This window comes from Struthio camelus, chromosome 1 (genome assembly GCF_040807025.1).
Source record: "Struthio camelus isolate bStrCam1 chromosome 1, bStrCam1.hap1, whole genome shotgun sequence".
In the NCBI taxonomy this organism is placed as follows: domain Eukaryota; kingdom Metazoa; phylum Chordata; class Aves; order Struthioniformes; family Struthionidae; genus Struthio; species Struthio camelus.
Window position 1 is genome coordinate 159838323 of NC_090942.1, and position 25768 is coordinate 159864090.

Sequence of the window (25768 nt, forward strand, 5' to 3'; positions counted from 1 at the left end):
AGAAAAGGAGCTCTCCTACTAACTTTCAAACAACTTCAAACTTCCATTGCTCTGTATCAATCACGCAGATTCATAATCCAAAGTATCTTTCTCTAACTCTTATTATACTTTGCTTTCCACAACTGACAAACTCCACTGATTCTTACAGCCATTTCATAAATCGTGAGGGTACTGTAAAAAAGCAAAGACAATTATCACATTAGAAGCTTCACCTTCTAGTGAGAATGAGCTCCTAAAACCTATTACTTTTCAAATATCTGGAGTTATTTCCAACTTTAATTAAAAGAAATATTCCTTTCTGTGTTTTCCACATATTTACTTGAAATAGTTAAGCACATAAAAAGTCATGATCCATTTCCTGTAAGCCTCCCGTTTGTAGCAACAGAGGCAAACACAAGCAGAATAAGATTTTGCTGCGAGTAAGTAAAAATCATCCCGAGGATCTACAGGAAGGTACCTGAACTAATAAAGCTTTGAATGCTGCTTTCAAGGCAGCAGCTCCCTGTGAATAACACACCCAAACGGAGGAACAGGAACGACGTATTCCCACAGAACAGGGCCGCACCTTCCCTCCCCGCTCCATTCCCTCCGCAATTAAGAGCTGCGCGTTAATCACAGCGATCCCCCCAGCTCGCTTCCCAAACCCACTTCTCCAGCCGCCGCCGGCCCGCTCCCTGCCCTACTTCCTCACGCCGCCTTCGCCGCCGCCCCGCGCAGCGCGACCGGCCCGCGGACCACCCCCCCCCCCGCCCCCAACGGCGCACCCACCCGCCTCATCGTCCCGCGCGGTCACTACCGCTACCGCTGCTGCCGCCGCCGCCTCGGCCGGACCCGCTCCCCGACCCCCAACTTCAACCACCGCTCCTTCCCGACGGGACGTCACCGCCGCGGCTTCCGCTTCCGAGGTCAACGACGGGCAGCCCGCCCCCCCCGACCGAACCAACACGAAGAGGGGAGGGGGGGAGGAGAAGGAGGAGGAGGACGGCCATGAGGAGCCCGCTCGCCCTTCCCCCGGCCCCCAGTCTTTCTGCTACACACCGACCGCGCACCGGCAGGTGGCTGCGTCCCCCCAAGAGCACTAACTGCACAAGCGCGCGAGCCGCCTCAGCCGCTGGTAGCCAGGGCGCCCCCCCCTCCGCGGCCGGAACCATTGCGCTGGGGCGGGGAGGAGCGCGGTCTCCACCGTCACCGAGTCGCTCCTCCCGCCCTAGAGAGGAGTTAGGGGGGCCCGAGGGAGCCTTCCCGGGGCGGCCGCTGGGGCTGTGGGTTCTGCCGGTACCGCAGCAGCGGGTAAGTCTCGCCTGAGGATGGCGGTTCCTCCTCCCTCCCCCCACCATGGTGTTCGCCCGCTGTGGAGAGGGGACGGCCGTTGCTATGTATGTAGAGGTGCCCCGGGAGCGTGTGTGTCCCCCTCCTCGTCCCCGCTCCGGTGTGTCCATGACAACGCCGTAACGGCTGCGCAAGGGGTGGGGCGCTGCCGAGTTTCCCCCTCCGGGAGGAGCCGGCCCGGGCAGCGGCGGCGGCGGCCGCAGCGGCTGTGCCCTGCGGCCTCTCCCCCGCCGCGCCGCGCCGAGCCGAGCTGAGCGGAGCGGAGCGGAGCGTCCGCAGCTCCCTCGCGAGCGGCGGCCGCGGCGTTGCAGGGTCTCGCTCGCATAGCGCCGCCGCCTCGGCGGGACGCAGCTCCCCCGGCGCCCCGGCGCGGCCTCGGGCCCGGGGCCGCGGGGAGGCAGGGCGGTCTGGCCCAGGTGGCGCCAGGGACGGGCTTTGCTGTCGAGTGCCGCTGTCACTGATAACAAAGTACAAAAGTACCTGCCGGTGGCCTTTGCGTAACCAATAACCTCAAAAAATCGTAGAGATTTTCTCGAGATAGGATAACGTGCTGGCGTTTTGTTCCTCTTCAGATATGTATATGTATCTTTTTTGTTCTTAGTGAAAAGTGAACCGTGATGGCCTCTACACCTGCTTCTCAGCCTTCTCCTAAAAAAACAGTAGCCTCTCAGGTGCCTTTTGCAGATCTATGCTGTACTCTTGAGCGAATGCAGACATGTAAATCTCGGCCAGAGAAAACCAAGTATTTCAAGGAGTTCCTGGATTCCTGGAGGAGGTTCCATGATGCTCTTCATCAAAAGGAGAAAGATGTCACAGATTCTTTTCACCCAGCAATGCGACTTATTCTTCCGCAATTGGAAAGAGAAAGGATGGCATATGGAATTAAAGAAACTATGCTTGCAAAACTGTATATTGAACTGCTTAATTTACCAAAAGATGGGAAAGATGCCGCAAAGCTTTTACATTACAGAACACCTGCTGGCTCACGTGGAGATGCTGGAGATTTTGCAATGATTGCGTACTTTGTGCTAAAGCCTAGGTGCCCAAAACAAGGCAGACTGACAATAGAACAGGTCAATGAACTTTTAGATGCAATAGCTAATAATAATGCTGCCAAAAACAAGGGTCTGTTAAAGAAAAGCCTCCTTCAGTTAATTACTCAGAGCTCAGCACTTGAACAAAAATGGCTTATCCGGATGATTATAAAGGATCTGAAACTTGGTGTTAGTCAGCAAACTATATTTTCCATTTTTCATCCTGATGCTGCTGAATTATACAATGTCACAACTGATTTGGAAAAAGTTTGTAGACAACTGCATGATCCCACTGTCTCGCTTAGTGATGTTTCTATCATGTTATTTTCTGCCTTTAAACCAATGCTTGCTGCTATTGCTGATGTCCAGCAAATTGAGAAACAAATGAATAATCATATATTCTACATAGAAACTAAACTGGATGGTGAGCGTATGCAGATGCACAAAGATGGAGATGTATATAAATATTTTTCCAGAAATGGGTATGACTATACTCAGCAGTTTGGTTCTTCACCCCTTGAAGGTTCGTTGACTCCATTTATTCATAAAGTATTTAAAAACAATGTACAAAATTGCATTCTTGATGGTGAAATGATGGCTTACAATCCTGAAACACAAACATTCATGCAAAAAGGAAACAAATTTGACATAAAAAGAATGGTGGAAGAATCTGATCTGCAGACCTGCTACTGTGTGTTTGATGTATTAATGCTTAATGATCAGAAGTTGGGCCATGAAGCACTAAGCAAAAGATACGAGATCCTAAGTGACGTATTTACCCCAGTAACAGGCAGAATGCATGCTGTACATAAAACAAGCGCCAGAACTAGAAAAGAAGTAATTGATGCTTTAAATGAAGCAATAGATAACAGAGAGGAAGGAATTATGGTGAAAGATCCCATGTCCACTTACAAGCCTGACAAACGTGGGGAAGGCTGGTTAAAAATCAAGCCAGAATACGTCACTGGGCTGATGGATGAGCTAGACCTTTTGATTGTTGGTGGTTACTGGGGAAAGGGGTCACGTGGTGGAATGATGTCTCATTTTTTGTGCGCTATTGCGGAGACTCCACCTCCAAATGAAAAACCTAGTATTTTCCACTCGATTTGTCGTGTTGGCTCTGGTTATACTATGAAGGAATTGTATGATTTAGGTTTGAAACTGGCTAAACACTGGAAGCCCTACCATAGGAAGGACCCTCCATGCAACATTTTGTGTGGAACTGAAAAACCTGAAGTGTACATTGAACCTTGTAACTCTGTAATAGTTCAGATTAAGGCAGCTGAGATTGTTAACAGTGATATGTATAAAACTGACTGTACTTTGAGATTCCCCCGAATTGAGAAAATAAGAGAGGACAAGGAATGGTATGAATGCATGACTTCAGACATGTTAGAACATCTCAGAAGCAAAGCGGAAGGAAAGCTGGCCTCTAAGCACCTTCCAATAGATGATGATGATGAGCCACAAGAGAAAAAAAAGAAAACTGTACCTAAGGTGAAGAAGATAATTGGAATAGCTGAGCAGTTTAAAGCCCCTGATCTTTCTAATATAAACAAAGTTTCAAATGTATTTGAAGATGTTGAATTCTGTGTTATGACAGGAACAGGAAGATACTCGAAGTCTGAATTAGAAAGCAAAATAGCTGAATGTGGTGGCAGTGTGGTACAGAACCCTGGACCAGACACGTACTGTGTCATTGTAGGAACTGAGAATGTCAGAGTGAAAAACATCATTGCTTCCAACAAGTATGATGTGGTGAAGGCAGAGTGGCTTCTCCAGTGTTTTCAAACCAAAATGCTTGTACCTTGGCAGCCTGCCTTTATGATTCACATGTGTCCTGACACAAAAGAACATTTTGCTCGTGAGTATGACTCTTATGGAGACAGCTATACAGCAGATACAGATGTTGCACAACTAAAGGAAGTGTTCTCAAGAATGAAAGATAATAGTAAGATGATGCCATTGGACATGATTGCTGTATTAGAAGAACGTTATTCATGGAACAGCTGCCAGCTCAGTATGTTCAGAGGAAACACTATTTATGTGGACTGTTACGTTGTTGTTAATGAGCCTAGAACAAAAATCCATGGAACAAGATTATCAGTTAGAGCTTTGGAGCTCCGATTTTATGGTGCAAAAGTAGTCCCTCACCTAGAAGAGGGTGTGTCCCATGTCATTATAGGAGAAGATCACTCCCGGGTAAAAGAGATGAAAGCACTGAGGAGAACATTTGGTAAAAAATTTAAAATTGTGTCTGAGCTGTGGGTAACTGATTCAGTGGAGGAAGGATTCCCAAAGAATGAAAATCAATACTTAATTTAAAGTAACTTTGAAGCCAGAAGCAAAAACGCTCTTGTTGACAAGATTACGCTTGGACATTACGGAGTTATGTTGAGTTTTCTGAATCTTCTATTGTCTGGTTAAACCTGAAAGAGTAACAGTATCTTGTAGAAACTAGAGGAAGGCTGTTAGTGGCACTGCTGTGGAAGAAAGAGGAGGCGGCTGTGCTATGTGGGAGGGAGGAAACATAAGATAACCTAAGCCTTTTACTTCACAGACAAGTCTAAGGAGAAATGTATTCTTCTAGGTAAGGCAATTCTTAGCCATTAATGGTGCCTGCCTCCATTGTTCAAAATGGAGTCAATTAATTACCATTTTAAGGAAATTCTACTATTTAACGTATTGCTTATTTATAACTATATAATCACGTTCATGTTGTTATTAGAAATAAACTAGTTGTTCTATGTATACTTTATGTGCTACAGATTTTGCTAATTTATAAACCTTCTCTGTACTGTTTTAATTTGTTTACATAATTTTTAGCATTGAGCCTCCACGCGGTCTGAGTAGCGCTTCCGTTTCAGGATATTACATTAATCCCATGTTTCTTGGTATAAAAACCATTGTAAAATAGAACCTAAATTTCTGAGTGAAGTGTTAATGAATTAATAGTTACCTATATGTTTGTAAAATGCACAGTAATTACTTAAAAAGTGTAATTACTTCCTCTCCCCATTACAGTTAAAGTCAAACCATCAGTGTGACAGAGCTAATTTTTTTACGCTCAATTTTCAGTTTATCTTTCTAAAAATGTTTCATAAGCTATTTCAGTAATGTGTGAGATTAATTTCCAAACAGTTCCGTTTTAAAAAAATATTAAATAAAATGTGTTTTTAAAGTCTGCCTGGTATGTTGTTTTAGGGAGAGGTAACTCTTTGAAAAACATGAAACACGTAGTTTCTGATTTTACTCCATTAAATAATTTATGCGTTAACTTTGAGGGGAGAAAGATTCAGGCCTGAGTTCTTGTTAAAGAAGTCAATGCAGGTGTCGAACAGAACTGCTTTTGGGGTGATCAAATAGAACCAGGTTTTGAATGAGCTGTTTGTTCAGTGGTTTTTTTTTTTTTTTTGTGATTGTGTTCATGTAAAAAATTATTTTAAAAAGGATCAGGAAATATTGTATGAAAGGCTGAATGGAAGAACATTTATTCTTATCCGCTATAGTAAGTATAGGAGCTCCTGTACTTTCCAAGATATTATAAAAGGTAACCACATAACCACTTTTCTTAAGTTACCATATGATTTGCTAAAAAAGCAGAATGTTCATTCTTTGTTTTTCTATACTTAAGATAGTAAATACCGAAAGATAGTACATGATTTTTTTTCCTTAAGTAGAAAGCTACTGTGTGTGAAATGTACTCTTAAAGCTTCAGTCTTAGTATTCCTTGCCATGCAATCTAAGTTGCTAGTCTTCCTCCATCTAATGGCCTATTTTCCAATTTATAAATAGAAATTGGGCAGAGTTTGTCTTTATACCCACATAGATTTCTTAAACAGATTTTAGTAAAACATGTATTTTAAGTGATCATGGTCAGGAAGGTTAAGAGACAGCAATGCAAATAGGATTTACAGCTGACTGTTGAGACAATGCAAAGTATCTCACCTCAAATGTAATTTACAAAAATGCATATAAGTCTTATATACAGGGGAACCTAGAACTAAGTATTTATCAGCAAAATTGTTATTCTTCAGTGACCCATTAACCGCAATGTATTAAGATGTCTTTTTTAATAGAAAATTTTAAAAAATTGAGGTTAGACTATGGATATTTGGATGAAACTGGACCCTGCTATTGTTAAAATATGTGTCTAAAATATAAGCCAGGGACAGGAGAACCATTAACATTCTAGGCTAAGTGATTCTCATAGCAAAACAGTAGTTACAGGAAAAGATCCAGAAGTTCAGGGATCTGCTTATTTTCAAGGGAACACTGATATGTACTGAAGGAACAAAAGAAGGCTAGAAATGATTCAAACCCAAGGATATATTTTTCAGATAAAAAATTGTTTCTTTTTTTGTTCTATTTTGAGGGGGGGGGGGTTGTTTGTTTTTTTTATAAAGTCAAATTAGTTAAAGAGGGGTGGGAGAAGTTGCAGGCATGATGTCTCAGGATGGATATTACCCAAGGTATGTAGGTAGATGTATGAGCTGACAGTCACAGAGGGCTATAGATATAGACAAATAGAGGGCTTGTGTGCCAAAAAACTGCTTTGAAATGTAAAACCAACTTTATTACTATATAATCTTTGTCCACTAAAACGAGACTAGTATTCAAGGAAGACGGAAAGTTGGAGTCAAAATGCTGAAAGATTAACCTGATATTTGAGGTTCCAAAGGACCTCATCTGATTATGAAAAATCAGCCAGCTGTATCTCTTCACTAAATACCTCCATTTTCTTAAATGTATTTAGATGTTAGAAGATAGGGATTTTGCAGGTGAAGACTTCTTAGCTTATCTACATTTGGTGTAAAGCTGGTATTTCTTTTATTTTTAAATAAGCACTGTATACTTGAGAGTAAGCCTTTCAATTTGCACTGTAGTGTATAGTTTTAAATTTATTTTAAAATGATGTTAATATTCCTGAAGAAGTGGAAAAAGAACTTAAAAAAAAAAAAAAGGGAGGGGGGACACTGTCAGGAGATTAAACTTTGCTGTTTGAGGAAAGTAGAGAAAAGTTTCTTGATGTTCTTATTCACTGGTTTGTAACTGACACTTGCTGAAAATGCTGTCAGTGGAGAAGGAGAAAGGAGAAGACAGCAACTTTCAGGACTTGATGTAGCAGAACATCTGCTATGTCCTATCCCATCTGCAACTGTATGTTTGTCAATGATAGTACAATTTCTTTGTCATTTATAAAAGCACAGGTTGCTGCACAGACAATAAACTTCACAAGCCTCAAGTCCACTGTTTACGTTGTTATAAAACAAGAAAAATCCAAATAGGCTCAGATCTAACATTTTTCTTCTCTCAGAGGCGTATATTCAAGCTGCTACAGTGCATTTCTCTAGTAAAAGGTGTATACATAGCCTGTGGACAACTTGCATGCAATGGCACAAATCTTGCCAGGGGCTTTGGGAGCTATATATATGTTTATTCCTTAATGTAATTTCTCTGACTTGGTGTTGGAAACACAGCATGTATTGATCATACAGAGCTGGTGAGATCTGAACTGTGCTTATAGCTGTAAATTGAAAGGATAGAGTTTGCTAATATTGTAGTTGTTTATGCCATGTATAAAGTAAGTTCTAAATGCTGTTTGGCTATTTTGCATCCTTTTCACATGCAAATGTATGTAAATATGACTATTGCAAGGCAACAGAGAAATGAGTCCTGCCTCACATACTTGTTGCCTCTACTATCAGGATGTAAGAAGCTGAAGAGCTAAGTAATTGACATTCAAAAGGCATTGCAGTGTGGTACTGGCAACTAACTTAAACTTGGCAATGATATATATCGCTAGGATATACATTGAATTATTTTAATTTCATAAATACAATGATCCCATTAAGCAAATCACAAGTATATGCATAAGCTGAACCTAAAAAGGTGAAGAAAAACGATTCCCTTGGTGGGGGGGAGCAGAGAGGAAGAGGGTCAATTTCTACAAAATAAGTAGTCTGAGAACCAATCAGAAAACAAGAAAGCCTTGATTGTGCTGATGTGTAAGCCTCTAACTTTAATCAGTTCTCTTGCTTTATTTCACATTTCCTCTGCTTGTACATTTAGTCTGAAAATAATTGACATTTTTGCTGTTTTAAGGGGCTTAAACATCTTTCTTGCATCTGCAGATAAGATTTAAAATAGAGTCTTGGAAAATATCATACCGTTAACTATTTAATTATCCTTCTAAGGCCTGAAAGCTAGTAACACTGAAGGCGATGGTGTATATACAGATTGCAACCTGCTGACTGTGTTGAATATATGTTATCCTAGCAATTTCACATTTAAAACATTGTTAAGTAGTAACACTAGGAACACTCAATTGCATGGCTGAATAAATGTTTCCCTCTTTTTACTGCAATTTATCTGTAGCATTGTAGTAGCTCTGGGTCTGTTTATGCATCCCAGCTATACTGAAAACGTAATGATTGTCAGAACCAACTTCCTGAATTTGCCTCCTGCTTTTAAAGAGATAAATTGCTGGAGAAGGAAAAGGCAGGAAGCAGCAGTGAGTCAACACAGTACACCATCTGTTTTCCTACGTACTGCTCTTTGTACATATTGCATGAAATGATCACTGGCTAGTTAAATGCATACTTTAATTAGGCAGATAGATATAAATAGCCTTTTGCGGAAGATATGCTGAAAAGTCATTATTCAAAGAATTAATGAAAATCATCCCATTCTAGTTAATGAATTAATATTTTCTTTGTTTTGAAGAACAAGGATGATTCACGCACTTAAACTGTAGCAAAATGATTATAGTCGGTTGCTTGTGCTACTTGACCCACAACAACCATGACAACTTGTAAGGGAAATTATTTCAACCACATACGAGTAGGATTTCTCCTGCATAGTAACTTTAGAAATGGGAAGCAGCTGTCAGTGCCCTGAGCACCCACACCCCCTTCCTAGGGATATGACTGCCTGTGGTCTTGGTCAGCTCTGGCATGGTGGAGCTGTGTAACCTTGGTCAGACTTGTGAAGAGAGCTGTGTCAGAAGGAGTTGCTGGGTACCTCCCTCCATTTACTTGGAAGCTGCCCCTGGTCTTGGTCCTTGCCTGAACTATATGGAAAATCTCATCCCCCATAGAATCCATTTCCTTATGTCCCTTATTTGTCTGATATTTGCTTTGGATGTAGACTGATTTCCAGAACTGAAATCCAAAACTCTGATATCTTATAACTTTTTGCTATACCAAGTTTGTTAGGTCAAATGTTTAAAAACTGTGTTCCCTGTTACTGAATCTATTTCCTGCAAATATATGTAAATAATATATTTAAATGTATTGAAAATCTGAATGCATAGCTTTGAGAAGAGGATCAATTTAGTCTAAAGGAAGGAAAGAAGCCAAAATCTGTTAGTCCTTCCCTCTTTCATAAATGACATAAAAGATGTCATTTACGTACACAGTATGACTATTACTGTGTGATGCGCCGCTAGAGGGGCATCCGGGATTCTTTCAGAATCTGGGGTTAGTTGCATGGAACTCAAGAGATCATCATTTGTCAGATGTAAGAATTTATTAGATCTAAGCGGTTCTACACATATGATGGACACTGGACAACACTAAACAATTAACAGCAGACAATCTACAAGTATAACAAAGCTAAGAGGTATAGTAAAGAATTAAAAAAAAAAAACAGACTACACATATCAGAGCTCTATGGTTAAGCCACGGAAGCACAGTACAATGACTGTTCTTGGATGCACGGTAAAATGACGGCTCTCGCCCTTTCCTTGTCCTTATGGGCCACCCCTCCGGTATAGTTTTCCCTGGGTTACTCTCACCACACTTGAGCTGCGCCAAGAGGATTCAGGTTCTCCCTGGCAGTTGGCATCAGGGGTGTCCCCGCTGATGGGTGGGTTGTCGGGTCTGCAGGCCAGCTGACGGTGAGTCTGAGTCCACACAGAGGTATGTATGTGGCTTGCTTTCTTTTATCCTTCCTGAGCTTAGTTAATTATTCAATCAATCAGTGCCGGAGCATAGGTGGACAGTGGAACAGAATGGCCTCAGGTGATAACAGTGTGGATGCCAACAGGAAGGTCAACAGAGTGCTCAGCAGTATGGTCAGCAGATAATGGTACTCACATTCAACAGCTGTCAGGACGAAATTCCAAGGTACCTAGATGCTTACAGTGTGAGTCTGCAGTGTCACTTCTCCTTTGCTAACTAGGTTTGCTCTGCACTCATGAGGTCACTGGAGGCTACAGCAACCCCACAGTGTGGTGGCTCTGTCCGTAGTGCACCTGGGGTTCCTCAACACTTGGGGAGCACTCCAAAGCAAACCCCTCTTCTACGGTCTGCACCATCCTGATTCCCACACTTGTCTATGTGGCGCCTATCATATTGCACCTCAAATTAGTGATCAGATGAAAGATTCTTAAAAAGCTCTTTAGCCTGCTAGTGAGGTGATGTGCTGTCTCTTATAGTATTCGACCTTTCTGTAAAAAAAAAAAAAAAAACTCATTTAATCTTCCAAATCTATATGTAATTTCAGTTTGAATTATTTCAAAAAAGGAACTTGAAGTTTTAAGTTTTAAAATTTCCTATCCAAAAAAAAAAAAAAATCTTTTATAGGAGACTGGGGAAAAGCCTTTTAAGATAGTCAGTTACAGTAAGCATAAAACATCTGCAGTTATAACAGTTGTACCACAAAACAGTAGTTGGCCTATACAATTTTACTGTATTGCTGTTTGCAATTAATAGGAATGGGAGAACAGTCTATAGCTTTGTATTATTATACAAACCTAACAGTAAAGGTGGAGCTTGTATGTATAATTAAAATGTTTCTTCATGTTATTTTCTAGTACTTATTTTCTAGTAGTACGGAAGCTAAAAGGCATACAACTTGAAATTATATTTTTAGATAAAGCATATTTAGCATTTAAATGAGATACTTTCACAGCTGTAACTTTTCCTTTCTTTGTAATTTTTAAAAAAAATTATTTTGAAAGGATATATGAGGGATGATTTATTTTTAAATTCAAACTGCAAGCTTTTTTAAAGCATTCATATTCATATATTAGCATAATTTTTTCTTTCAAAGAATGTTAAAAAGATGTAGAGTGACTAAGCCTGTGACTTCATTTGAAAAGTGGTATAGCAAGTATATATCAACATGTACATTGGCCTATGTTAGTGACAAAATATATTTAAATTCATTCTTTTGTTAATACTGCAGATAGAGGAAGTGTATAAAACTAGAGATCAATTTTCTCTCCTGAGCCACAAATTATTATGCACAGATTAGAATACAGACTTTTGGACTTTCCAATCTCAAGATGAAGGAAAAGAAGTTACTGAAAATAGCTTCCAGAAAGAAGTTACTGCGGAAAAAAAGGATTGTTACATGTAAAATGAGGGAATATGATGTGAAGGCTTGTGCATTCTACACTCTCATTCTTAATCTTTTCCAGAATAGAGCCAGCTTAATTAGTTTGGTCCTGTTTGGAGTTGTACTAGCGAATTATACACGATTAACTTTGTATATTACTATCACTTTTTATAAAGCTCAGAATCTGCTTTTGGGATAGATTCAGATACAAGTCTTTTGATAAAAACAATTGTGGTTAGACCTCTCTGACCTCATTTTTCTAGTTTCTGTAGCGTTATGTGGTTTCCTGAAGTATAAGACTGGCTTGTTGGATGAGTAGAGAGCACTGGAAGTTGTTTATCTCATCTTAAGCAAGGCTTTCAACACTGTCTCCCATAACATCCTCATAGATGAGCCACTGAAATGTAGGGTAGATAAATGGACAGTCAAGTGGACTGAAAACTGGCTGAACTGCTGGGGTCAGAGGATTGTGACAGCCAGCACAAAGTCCAGCTGGAGGCCGGTCAGTGTTTAACATCTTCATTAATGACCGTGAATCACAACCATGATTAAATCAAATGGTTGTGCTGCCATGCAGTGGGACCTCAAGAGGCTGGTGAGGTAGGCAGAGGTGAACCTAATGAAGTTCAACAAAGGGAAATGTCAAGTCCTGGGGACTTAGGGAGAAATAACCCCATGTACCAGTACAGGCTGGGGGCTGACTGGCTGGAAAGCAGCATGCAGAGAAGACCCTGGGGTCCTGGTGAACAAAAAGTTGACCAAGAGCCTGCAATGATGTGCAATGCTGTTGTGGCATGAAGGCCAACAGCCTCCTGGGCTGCATTAGAAGAAGCGTTGCCAGCAGGTGGAGGGAGCTGGTCCTGGTGAGACCACATCTGGAGTGCTGTGTCCAATTCTGGGGTCCCCAGTACAAGAAAGACAGTCCAATGAAGCCAATGAAGAGCCACAAAGATGATGAAGGGAGAGGAGCATTTGTCATATAAGGAGAGACTGAGAAAGCTGGGAAAGAGAAGACTCTGGGCCGGGGGGATCTTATCATTGTGTATAAATATCTGATGGGAGGGTGTGAAGAAGACGGAGCCAATCTCTTCTAAGTGGTGCCCAGTGAGAGGACAAGAAGCAACATGCGTGAATTGAAATGCAGAAAATTCCACTTAAACCTAAGGAAAAAATAACACTGTAACCGTGGTCAAAGATGGGAACATGCTACCCAGAAAGCCTATGGAGTCTCCATGCTGGAGATATTTAAAACCTGACACAGTCCTGGGCAATTTGCTGTAGGTGACCCTGCCTTCCGCAGGGAAGTTGGACTAGATGATCTCCAGAGGCCCCTTCCAGCCTCAACCCTTCTGTGATTCTGTGACTCAGGTCCTAATCTAAGTCGAAGCTCTTGGTGCCTCATGAATGGGAAAACAATCAAATTTACAGTACAATAGGAATTAATATAGTTAACACCCTCACCAGTGTGACTTTGAAAACTACGCATTAAGCTAGAGGAAAACCCTAGAATTTATATAATTTTGTACTATAAAATCCATAATAAACTAATAAATCCATAGGCAAAAATAAGGCATAAAATGGTATTTCTGAAACCCAGAAATTGAGTTACATTGAACATAAAGACTCACCTAGGCTGTTCAGGTAATGTTAAAAACGTGATCAGTCAAAAGAACTGCCTGACCAGTTTAGTATAAATATTTAAATAATAGTCATACAAGTTATGTGAGAGAGTAAAAGAGCTTTCTTTCACTTTAAGATGATATATAGATGTATCGGTTTGGAAAGTGAAAATGGGTTCAGTAACTTAACTGCTTCTGACTGATTACCTAGCCTTGGTCTGGGAGTGCTTAAATAAAAACTTTTGTGTGCTGGTATGCCTTAAAAATGTAAATACCAACTCCAAATTGAAGTTCTACTCTCTGCGGGCAAGGAGGGAATGAATAAAGAGGAGGTTTCCTCCAGGCTCTTTCACATGGCAACTCCTGTACTTCCTTGTGAAGCTGATACGCTAAAGGGCTCCTTTCTTCAGCCAGCTTTACAACAGCAGCAAGAGGCAACATGTTCTGCGAATCCATGCATTCAGCCTCCTGCAGTTAACAAACTTCTGGTTTAGAGTTAACTTCTGAGAAATCAAAATGTGTGACAATGTGGTCAAACACAGGTGGATAAATGTGTCACATGGGTCCGTGTGTGCATAGATAGCTGTATTCATGTACAAAGTGAAAAGACAGTAAATATGTATGTGTGATGTAGCTGTTCTCACTGTAGTTTTTGTGGTTACTTTTTGCCTCCCTGTTCTCCTCCTGACTTTCCCACAGCCTTAGCCTTTTTTGATTTGTGTGTTGCCAAAGCAGAATGATATATTCATCCAGCTTAAAGCTAGCTCGGGTATTTCTGTGTTACATTTCAGTTTGCCTTGTGAACATGCTCATATATCATTATACTAGGCATAGTTAAATACCTCTTGGATTTTGTTTTAATTAAAAACGCTGAGCGCTATTTAGGTAATAATCAAGATAGGATAGCTGGTTTTGTTGATTCTATCTAGCTGTAACCGAAACAGCAGGTGCTACGTTCAAACCGCATGACACACTGGTGTAACAGCAACCAGGGCAGAACAGTGGGATTGCATGCATTAACGAGGTTGTTAAGTAAAAGACAGAGAAGAGAAGGAAAAAATATTTTCAGATCTTGCTCTTAGAACAATCTTAAATTTTACTTTTTTTTTTTTTTTTTCCTGAGGGGCGAATTATGTGGTAATTCTAGAAGCATTTTTTTCTATATTGATATATGTAAATTCTTACTCTTGATGAAGTGCTTTATAAACACATCAATTGCTATACACAGATCTCATATATATTCCTGGTACAAGTTCAATAAATGGCATTTGATGTGTAGTACAGGTAACATTTGGTTCTTTACTACTAAAAATTTAAGATTGAAATATTTATTATTGTTATTTTGGGACTTCCTCTGTTGCTTGCATTTCCAGGGTGTACCCTCCCTCTAGGGATCACATGGGAAGGGGTTTGCTGAATGTCTACTTTGTTTCCTAAAACAGAGTATTTAAAACCAATAAGACGATGTGTGTTTACATATACGCATACATATATATAGGTTTATATTATGTATATATACGTGTATGTGTGTTTGTATATGTATCTGGTTTTGTGATGCTTATGATGGCTCCTTTTTGCTCTCACCTTTTTTTCTTCCTTCTTCTCTACCAACGCTGAGAGGATTTTTAGAGTTCCCAAAGGAAGATGGAAAGCGACAATGACAATCATCTGTGCAAAGGTGTCTTAACATTGGTACTTGCCCTCTCTACTTACTTTGCTTATATCCCGAACTCACCAGACTTGCTGCTGCTGAGTGGATGTGCCTTATACATGGACCTTCCCCCCCATCCAGAAAAAAGAACTTGAAAGTTTTACTTGGCCATCAGAAAAAAACAAATTCCCAGGACTAGGCTTAGCCTCTGTGACTGTTTCTTGCATCCTGCTGTCTATGCTAAACAGAAGTGGTTCCCAATTATGGCTCCTTAACTTATGGCTGTAATGTCAGCCACCAGCTAAGTGCACGCTGCCCTTAAAAACCATAAAGCAACAAGAACATGGGTAACCTGGCTCTCAGATCTGAAAGCCAGATGGAAAGCTCCAAGAAGCAAGCCACCTGATAAGGGATGAAGATCAGATGACAAAGGAGGTTAGGTGTTATTCAGTAGGACCAGACCTGTTTGGAGCTGTTCTCTCTTTCAGATTACATCTGTTTTAGTAATTGAATTGTGCCAGGAACTGTTCTGTGGTCCTGGTGACTCCTGTGTTCTGTATCTCTCATTCATACAGTAAACCCCCTCACTTCTTCAAACCGGTTGGCCATGTAAAAGCTGCACCCTTAGCTCTAGCCAGGCCTTTCTGGCCTGGTCATTGTTTTGGAAAATGCTAGCTGATCAAGGCCAAAACTGCCGGGGACTATGCTAACACTTAACATTATAGACATCTGCATGTTAGTGCCAGGCCTATGCCCTCACTCCTTCTAGCGCGGATTCAGCAATCAGAACAAAGAGGTAAGCCTGGGTTAAATGAAAAAAGTCTAAGTGGGGAGGAGACCTGGTACCATGAAAAATCCTTACTAATTCCCAGATTATGCTCAGGAGCAGAGTGGAAACTTGGGGAGGGAATTGTTGAGGTTCAGGCAGAATTCAACAGAGAGTGTATTTAAGCTTGTGGGGAATCTTGTAAGTATTCACTGTTGCTCTTATAATCATGGAGAACATCAAGATGGAATGAATACTAGGAGGCTGAGATAAGAGACCATAGCTGACACCTATGCAGACTGAGGAGAGGAAAAGGGCACACAGTTGAGGCAGCCAAAGCAGTCTGAGGTGAATGTCCTGCAGAAAGAGAGCAATGAGGGCAGTGCCAGGGGTTTGCTTATCTGCTCAATAAGCCATCACTCACATTTGTCTGCTCTTCGATTAAACGCCAAAGTTCCTGTAGAGGCTTCTAATATGCAATTTATTATCTCACATAGGATTTAACAATCAGGCAACACATAAATCACGAAATATCTTTTACAACTATATTAAAAGCTAAAAATAATTAAATAAAGATTAAAATCATTCAATAAGAATTGTACAAGCATTCCCCCAAGGATCAGTGCAAGCAACAAAACACTGGCAGGAATCAAATAGTTAGGCACGTAGCCAGCATACATAACTTGACTCATTAGTATTCCAATAGAAATGGTCTTTACATTGTTAGTTAGCTTAAACTTTTTTTTTCTTTCCTTTTATCTTCTACTTATAAAATTTTGGTGGGGTTAAACCCTGCAGAGTCTTATGGTAGGTTTGCTTTAAAAAACTGTTGAAAGAGGGATAAAGGCTGATTCAGTTAACACATGTTTGGCAGGATGGCTTGGAAGTTAGTTAATTCCCAGAAAGGGCTTCAGTCAGTGGCATTAAGCAGTGTGAGCTGATAACGGTGTGAAATAATTTTCCTATATAAGGACAACAAGTCAGATTATCTGTGTTACATCTGTGAATATACTGTGAGCATTTTCAAGAGCATCTCAAGGAGAAATTCATGTCTGCTGATATAGGCTCCTAACTTAAATGTTGACCCATCAACATCGTATGTATTTGGCCCCAAGTGCTTAACAGAACTGCCTAAATTCCCTAAACAGGCTCTGAAAAACTGCAGAGAGGAAATAGGTCCATCTGTTTCCCCTTATTTGTACAGAAAATGTAAACACTTCCATAGTGTCATGCTGTTTGCTTATTTAGGTGTCTAGCTTGTTAACTGCGGGTGTAAGCTTAGTAATCTGTGAATACCTTCTAAGACAAAGCGAGACTTTTTCTTAGAAAGGTGATCTGCTGTGACATCTACTTATATTCCAGGAAGCCAGAGGTAGAAACCCTGTTTTGATCTGTCCCAGTAAAGTTCATCAAAGTGAAATCTGATTCCCTCTTGCTCTTAGCCTGTCTTGCCCCATGCCTTTTACAATCCTGCATGGACCCAAGCTTTGGAGAACAGTTAAGAGAACTTTCACCCAATATATTCTTCCTGTTTATATATTTCACACACTATATTTACAGTCTGGTATTTGAGTGTTCTCCAGGAATGGGGAACAAGCCACTGCCTGGATAAGTACTCTCACTAACAGATTATTATGCAAAAAGTAGCACTCTTTCTAGAAACTCCACAAGCTGAGTGGGTAAGTGGAACGCCATCAAGAGTAGAGAAAAATGTCATTAAGCAGAAGAAATCTTCCTTATTCAAATTTACACATCTAAGACAGGGCTGGCACAGACCTCGGATTCTTGCTTAAAATTGGGTGCATATAAGCTGTTCTTTGAAAAGGACTTGGATAGGGTCCAGATATTGCCCTTAGAATGACTTCATAAAATAGATTCATGGTTGAAGTACTTGCCGTAGAAAGTTACAGTCCTTGCTCTCAAAACTGTTAATTCATTTTGCATTAAAGAGTCTTCATATAAAAAGGCAAATTATGAAATAAACAGAGGCTGGAACCCAGTTAAATGTCCTAACCCCTGGGCTACAGAATCTAGTGAGAAGTCTGGTGGTTATGCAGGGAATTTCCTATGCAGAGCTGTATTTCCCAGCCAAAGATCTCAAGTAAGAGTTCATATAGCACAGCTCTTCTGCGTGTTAAAGACGTATATAGGTTTCCTACCTGTCAGCTCAGAATCTCTATTTGGAATAATAGTTTAGTTTTTAGTTACCATATTGCCTCTGACCAAACAGGAACAGCTATAAGATATAGTTGTCTACGGCATTTTGAAAGGGGAATATATACAGGCAGATTTCGAAGGCTGGATCATGCAGTGGATAATACAGATCATTTAACACGCACACGTTCCTCTTGGACAACAGTGGAGTATCCCTCAAGAGTGTCTCCCTGTTCAAGCCCTGCAGCCAATTGCTTTTGGCCTATCTTATGTGGTGGCATCCACAATCTCAACATGGTCATATTACCTGATTGATATAAACCTCCCTCTTTGGATCACTTTGGGCACCTTTAGCCCTTTGCAAAGAGACTGTGCTAGCATAATATGTACTGCTTTAAAGTACATAGCAATTATTTATTGGAGAGCACATACAAAAGCTAGCTAAGGCTTAGTACTAGGCTAAACATTATTGTGCTCAACCTTTCTGCCTTCCCATATGACACTCAAAGAGTCTTTGCTAGCTAAGCAGAAGTCAGTCAGGAAGTCAGGTCATGCAGATCAGGACTCAGGTCGGGACAGAAAGGCTGACTTCTACTACTCCCTCAATCTTTGATGTAGATGAATTGTCAACTTTCAGTTCCTTCTTTTTCCCTTAGGATATTTTGTTTTCCATGTTAGCATTTTTCCTCTTGAATCCCTGAGCTACTAACAGCCCCAGTACTACAATCCTACCTCCATCTGCAGTTTTACCTTTCTTATCTTATATGGCTCTACAGACTTTCTCACAGCTCTTTCTCACAACTTAGCAATTTTCTCAGAAGTCTAAGCCAAGTTTCTACATTGGAGCTAGGCTTTGCATTCTTGAAACACCAGCAGCAGAACCTCTACAAGGAGGGAGGATAAGTTGAAAGAAGAAGATAAAAAGTTTATGTTTCAGAAAACATGCATTTTTTTTTAATGAAACTAGTAAGGCAACCACTTTTCTTGGAACTAATTCAGAGAAATGCTACATCTATCAAGTGCTGTGTATAGTAAAATCAACTTGTCAAAGTCTTATTTCTTTCCTTTCTTCCCTCACAAGGAAAATTTTATGTTAACCATAAAGTGACAAATCAGAGGCAAATGGAAGGGAGCTGTAACTTGTTAAGATTCAGACATGCTCACACAGCCAGAAGATTACTTGCTTGTTCTCTCTCTCTCCCCTCACATTTTAAAGCAAGTTGGCTGGATTCAGTATTAAGAACTTCTGAATCAACTGACTGATTCTGACCAAACTTTTCAAAGGAAATCCCTCTCTCTGTCCACTCCTCCACCAAGCTCCAATATTCTTGGTGACTTGGTAGAAGAGAGAGAACTCATGAATGGCATCTATGAGAGAAAGGGTGTGTGAACCCATGTTGGAAAGAACATAAAAAAGAAATTATAAAAACATTCCTGGTACCTTCTCACAAAGTCAGTCAACTCAAAGCACAGCAACACAGAAACATAGTCCTTGGCTATAACATTTACTTCCTCCCTTCCCTGCCCTAATCTGTTTTTACTGTTTACATGAAGACAGATATCATGAATGCCCAACCACAGGAAAACCTTCTACTTCATTAAGCATCAATGAATAAGCCAGAAAACTCATTGAAACCGCTCTTATTTAGTTCTGTTGCTTAGAGAACTGTATATGTTTTGCACTGATGCAGTGCAATGCTCTATATGCGCCATACATCCTGGTGTGTGCCACTCCTGCAAATTCGATCATTTTTATTTGCTATGTTTATGCAGACTCTCAGAATCTAGCAGACTGCAGCTATGTTATGGTCTGCTGTAGCCCGATGACTGAATATGAATATGATACAGTATCATATGAATATGATACTGAAAATGCAATGCTATCACTTTCTCTTTCTGAATATTCAGTGAATCCAAATGTTGTGGAAGTAAAAGGAGACTACTCACATTAGAAAGTATTTTCTACCTGGAAATCAGCAACAGAACAGAGGAAGCCAAGACTGAAGAGAACAGACTGATAGGCCAAATGCTATTCCATGAATTTGCTCTTTTACTTTCTTAAGGCTTCATGTCAATTGTCCATAACCTACGATTTTATACAGTAGCTGAGTTTAAATAAAATAATGGCCGTGTCTACAGCATACCAAAGGTGATTTAATCTATACTGGATATTCACCTCAAAATCAGAATTTATTTACATATTAGTTTATGTGATGTTTCAAAGCTCCACAGGAGTTAGGGGGTATTGCCCAGGGTGAAGGAATACTGCACCACCCATCCCTATAGGTGGAGGCTTTCATATGATATTTTTGTTGGTACTGCAGTTCTAAAGCATTAATTTTCCTCAGGAAAATCTAGTTTCTTCTTTAGAAACTTTAAGGATTGTTTTCTGCCCAACTCTTTGGCACTGCTGTGCTGTTTGAAAACTGGTCACAAGAGCAGGTCACTGAAAAGCACTTAAAAAACAAATTGCTCTTCCCTATACAAAATTAGGATAAGAATAGGCACAATAGCACTATTTCTCTACTGTGTTCCTACATGGTTTGGTAGTGTTGTAGTGTCATACTGAGATCGTTGATTTTAAATAGTTCTGAGCTGAAGAGGTATATCTGTTTTCTCCATGGATTATAACGCAATACTGATTAATAATAGCAGTTTTTGTTTAAGTCTATGTAATGCTGAGAGAACAGTTAAAAGCGCTATAGTTCATACATTTATGAACTAAAAAATAAAAATAAAAATGTGCACTTCTAGAGATGGGGGAGTCTAAAAACACTTCTATCGATTAAAAAATGTCACCTTACTATGCAAAACTTAGTGTTGTGATCCAAAAGATAAACTAAAATTCATGGCTGATACTGCAAACACGTGTAGCAGCTAATGGAAAAATGTAATTGTTCCAGAAAAAGCAAACTCAAGAGAGACAGAAACATCCTTGCTCTGTAAATTATTTAGAAATTAATGAGTCCATGTTCATCAACAATGATGATTGTTAACACTTAAGACAGCATAAAACATCAATGTGTCCTTTTAAAGGCACTCATAAAGCAGATAAAATCTAAAACAATTAGAGTTGAATGGAAGTACTTAAAAATGAATAACAATCAAATCAAGCAATGACTTTGGGTTTTTTTTTTTTTTTGCCCAGCTGTTCTTGTGCTCTGTAACCCAATATCACTGACAGTAGCCATCTCTTAATGCAGACAAAAGATTCCTTACGAATACTGAGTTGACATTTAAAGTCTTCTGATAAATCAACTTAGGGAATACATTTGTATGTGAAAACTGAGCTGACATATAAGAGCACAAAATCCACTGGAGCAATAAAAATTCAACTTCCTGAGACCAAAAATAAAACAAAACTAATACTCCTCAAGTTTTGGAAATGGTAGTGATCACCTAGTACCCTTAAATGTTACATGAATGGTGTATTGAATCGACAGTCATCATCCTTGAGTCATCAGTCAGCGTTCCCAAAAGCAGCAGTGAACAAGACCAAGGTATGAACTACAGCACTACAGGAACGAAACATTCAATCAGAAAATCCATGTTTGGAAAACATCCATCAGTTTTACAAGCTGGCTTTTGACTTGTAAATTTGTAACAGCTCTATCGATGTGGGAATTTGCTCCTTGAATCATCCATGCTTTCTAAGTCCTTCAGCATATGAGCACATTATTATCCTCATTTTATTAAAGATGTAAAATGGGGTTCAGCTATATAAAGCTTAACTTTGGTAGAGTTTAGAGACTTCTGATTATCACTGCAATCCTGGAAGCCCTGTTAAATTGCTACCACAAGCTACTAAAGTTTTACAGGTTTCTTGGTATCTTATCTTAAAAAGAATTTTTATATTCTGCTACTGAGTATGTAGAGAAGCATCTCAATTTTCACTGATTGAGTGGCTTTCTGTCTTGTTCACGATTAAGGCCAACTATAATCCACAACCAATCCATCCATCTCTCCACAAGATCTCAATTCGGATAGCATTTCCAAAGCATGCCTACTGGAATGGGTTTAGCCTGAAATGCAATGAAACACCATTTCTTTAAAATGATGCTGACAGTTGCTATAACACTCATACAGGATGTGGGAGACCTATGTTGAATATCCTGTGGTTGAGAGAATACAGGCTCACTCGTGTCGACTTTCCAGAGGATGCCCAGAGGGGCAAGCTTAAGGCTGTAGGTTCTTGTCGGCATTCTGCACCTGTCCCGTAGAAGCTGTACTGGAGTGCAGCATGGCAGATTCTGCTTCAAGAGATGTTTATGCATGTTATCCTAGAGCAGGCATAAACCATCCTTCACAGGTGGATCAGAGTGTAGAGCTTCTATACCCTAAAGCATCACAAAGCTAAAGTATTAAATTGTCACTGAAAAGGTGTCAATATGTGTGACACGCACACACACATATACATACATACATATGTATATGTGTACATACATACATACATATGTACATATTCTAGAAACAGGTGTTGTCTTATAGGAAGCATCTCAAATGTAGATTTTAAGTAGATGGAAGTGTTTCTGAGTAGCACAGAGTCCTGTGTCTAAGCCCTTGAGACAGGTGAGCTTTCAGGCACAGCTACCTCCTTACTTACTAGGTCATGCCTCCTTAATGCTCAAAGCTCTAACAGAAACAGCAATCCTTTTTCTATACATACCTCTGTGCCTGCATAAATACTTAGAACAGAACTAAGTAGAGATATTCAGAGTTTATATTTATATCTATTTAAAACAGGAGACAAGCAAGCCACATCAAACTACTACTAAAGTGCAGAAAGAATTGAAAAATATTAGTAGTATAAATCAAGAGTTAAAAATTGATTTGACTTTCCTGTCACACAGAAAACCAAATGATGGTGTTTATAGAAATGACATTTTGATAAAAGGAAAAGCAAAAAGGTAAGAGAAACATGTCTAGATACTCATCTTCTTTACGGTTTTGTACATCTGTATAAATATCTCTTTCAAATTAGAAGGACAGTGGTTGTATCAAAATGGTGGCTTTTGAGAAGAGCGTCTCCTTTATTCTGATAGCATCATCAGTAAAGAAGCATTGCATCTACAGTAATAATTGACCTTTTCTGTTCTCCACATTTCAAAGAGCCTGAAGATGTTTTGCTCTTTCTTTGCTCAAAATACATTTATTGTTTATGCTAAGTCAAATCAACAAAGCAAAATAAAACCATGTCTGTTAGTGCACTAAGAGCAAATCATTTCATTTATGTGTCATCCTTACAATAGATGAAAGATCACAGGCTATTAAAAAAGGCAAGGGAATGCAGTGCTTTCGTTTAGAGTATATTTATTACCTTTATCCTGCCAACTGCTTAAGAATATACTTAATTTTAAGCACGGAAGCAATTCTACTGCTTCCTGTATTTTTCAATACATTTTTTTAAAAGCATGTATTTGAGCGTGTGCAGAATTGGATTTAAGTTTAACCTTTAGTTTTCATGTCTGATATGCATGGATTATTCTGGACATCTTTGCACACAAGCTACATTTTGAGGCAAGCCTTTAACTTGCAAAAGGCAGCTTTGATACAGCCATTGAGTTCAGTTGAACTACACAGTTTTACACTAGCTAGGATCAGGCTATTTTGTTTAGTTTAGAACACAGTCAATTTTTTGGCAGATTTGGTTGACAGATTTTTGCAGGTGGAAGCACAAAACAACGTGGAAACAATTTCCTTGTCAGACAGTATTTCTGGAGACATCCTGCAGAGTTCAACAGAACAGAAACAGCAGCAATAAAAGTGAAAGCTGGGTAATCTGTTCTCCACTCTATTTTGACTAACCCACAGGAAAATAAAGGGAAAAAGAAAAAGATTGGAAGAGCCAATAATTTGCTATCTCACAGTAAAGTCTTATTGACAGAAGTTTCTCAGAGGCTGAAAAGGAGCACAGACTGCCTAGACACCCAAGCACCCTCTTTGCCAATAGTCTTTCTTTCTTGAATCTTTTCTTACATCAGTTCATTAAGCTAATTCTGACTCAGTGTGCAGTTATGGTGACTCCCTGCATGCCACTGAAGGAATATTGAATAACTAAGACATGCCTCTTACATAGCCTTTCTTTTTCCCATCCACTAACAGATGGAAGGAAAGAGCTCCTGATTTGCAGTGGATCCCAGGCAGCACATACATGTTTCTACACTATTCATGATGCAGAAGTCTCAAGTCGTAAGTGAGATGTGCTCCACCCCCTTTTCAGGGAAGACACCTGCTGCCAGTACAGCTGCTAATGGCGGTGCTCGGAAAGAAAGGCTTGGGAAGCTCTGCTTCAAGGCGTAAGGAAACCGGTCTTATAAGGGAAACACATGAACATATAACAAAATGTTTTGACATTGTGACAGTTAGAAAAGGAGAGCTTTGAGGGTTGTTAAAGTGTGAGGAAATCAGTCAAGTCTATCAAGATAATGGTTATGAGTGAAAGATTTGGAGTCTATAAATGTAGTAGGAAAAATAAAGAAACACACAGGAGAGATATGAAATAAAAGGAGAAGGCATTCAGTTTTAGAAAGGCTATGTTCGAAATGATACCTGAAAGTGCCAAGAAAAAAATGTCCTGAGACTCCTTTAAAGCCTGAAGGCCTGAAGGAAATAAGAAAAGGGTAAGAGGAGGAAGTTTTGAGCTCATTAGTGCGGGGTTAGTGGGTGAAACAACAGGAGCAAATGGAGCTGGTAAAGAAAAGGGAATGTAAAGGGACAGACAGGTGACTGTAAAAGAAAAAAAAACAAACAAGGAGAAGGGAATAATTTGATACTTTTTTTGTTTATATTATTAATAATGACACTTATAAATGAAACAAATGACTCCTATCTTTAGCATGAATAGATAGTGGAAAAGAACACAATGGCCTGAGCAGTAGATTGACATAGGCTCCAGCCTTTGGATATTTTAGGCTAAGTGCTAAGTGTGCCCCAGCTATGCCTTCAGACACCTGCATAGTCTTGTGAGGGAAATAATATCCCAGTCCTGTAGTGCAGGGCTGCCTAGGTGATGAGATCAGGAGGTAGCAAAGTACCCAGCCCTAGCACTACCATAAAATAGCAAATTTCCCTTCCAGGTGAGCTCATTCCACTTTGCTGCCTGGAGCAGGAGAACCATTTCCCAGCTGCCTGAGAAATGCCTCAAATACAGCAGAACGTGTGCTCCAAGACTGGCAGCGCAGCAGGGAATATCCAGGTCTACAATGCACAAACCTGTTTCCACCAGCCTTCAGATGCAGTTGTGTCAGTAGTCACATCAGCTGTGAGGAAGGTGTTTTGCCTTCTAGGTTTCACTCCTGAAGTGCAGCTGGCAGCTGCTGTCACAGGCAGGAGAAGAAAGGAGCCTAAACAGAGCTGTCGCTGCCTCCTGCCGCTCTTACTGCTCTGATAGCTCCTGCTGCACTAGGGGCTGTACCAGCCTTTCCAGCACTGGGAGTTTCCTCTGCTCCACGCAGCAGGATAGGATTAGCCTAGGGCCAGGTTGAACTCTGCAAGTGGATCGCTCTGCTCCACCTCACCGCGTGGCAGCCTGTGCCTGGTGTGGAGTTAGTCTCCCTGTGTGCATGGAGTGGGGAAGAACTCTGCACGTTTCAAGACAGGTGCACTGGAAAGATTCACAGCAGGTACATGAAGACTGAGATTGTTTCCAGATGAAAAGCAAACGACAGAAACTAGAATAAAGACTATTCCTCTCACTGGATTCGCTACAGGGACGTTGTTTTTGTCTTTTCTTATTAACTGGTTTTGCACATAAGTACTACATATACATATGCATACCTAGTAGTAAAACATAAACCTATGTCTGCCTTCCTTCTCTTCTAGACTAGACCTAACACCTTTTCTTTTTCCAAAATCTGGAGTAGACGTTAAG

At 40.1% G+C, this 25768-nt stretch overlaps 2 protein-coding genes across 5 annotated transcripts in view; one reads left to right on the forward strand and one right to left on the reverse strand.

The window, feature by feature from the left end:
• The window catches only part of TNFSF13B (TNF superfamily member 13b), a 33001-nt gene extending 31562 nt beyond the window's left edge, over positions 1–1439 (reverse strand). The window contains exons 1-2 of the mRNA XM_068921180.1: positions 1280–1439; positions 769–1005 (exon numbers count right to left, since the gene is read on the reverse strand). Coding sequence (XP_068777281.1) covers positions 769–1005; positions 1280–1439 — 397 coding nt within the window. The remainder of the gene's footprint in view (positions 1–768; positions 1006–1279) is intronic.
• Positions 933–25119, forward strand: LIG4 (DNA ligase 4). Of its 4 annotated transcripts, none has more exons than XR_011137794.1 (4): positions 933–1290; positions 1931–5913; positions 24001–24194; positions 24975–25119. XR_011137794.1 is itself a non-coding variant. In XM_068927556.1 (2 exons), the coding sequence occupies exon 2, from the start codon at positions 1947–1949 to the stop codon at positions 4686–4688; it is 2742 nt and encodes a 913-aa protein (XP_068783657.1). In that variant the 5' UTR covers positions 933–1290; positions 1931–1946; the 3' UTR covers positions 4689–6683. The 4 variants fall into 4 exon arrangements, 1 of the variants encoding a protein (XP_068783657.1); XR_011137795.1 differs by having other exon boundaries at positions 24001–24087; XR_011137796.1 differs by having other exon boundaries at positions 1931–4953.
• Positions 25120–25768: the final 649 nt, after the last annotated feature.

Coding starts and splice junctions, on each gene's coding strand:
- LIG4 (XM_068927556.1), top strand. CDS start 1,947: ATGGCCTCTACACCTGCTTCTCAGCCTTCTCCTAAAAAAACAGTAGCC.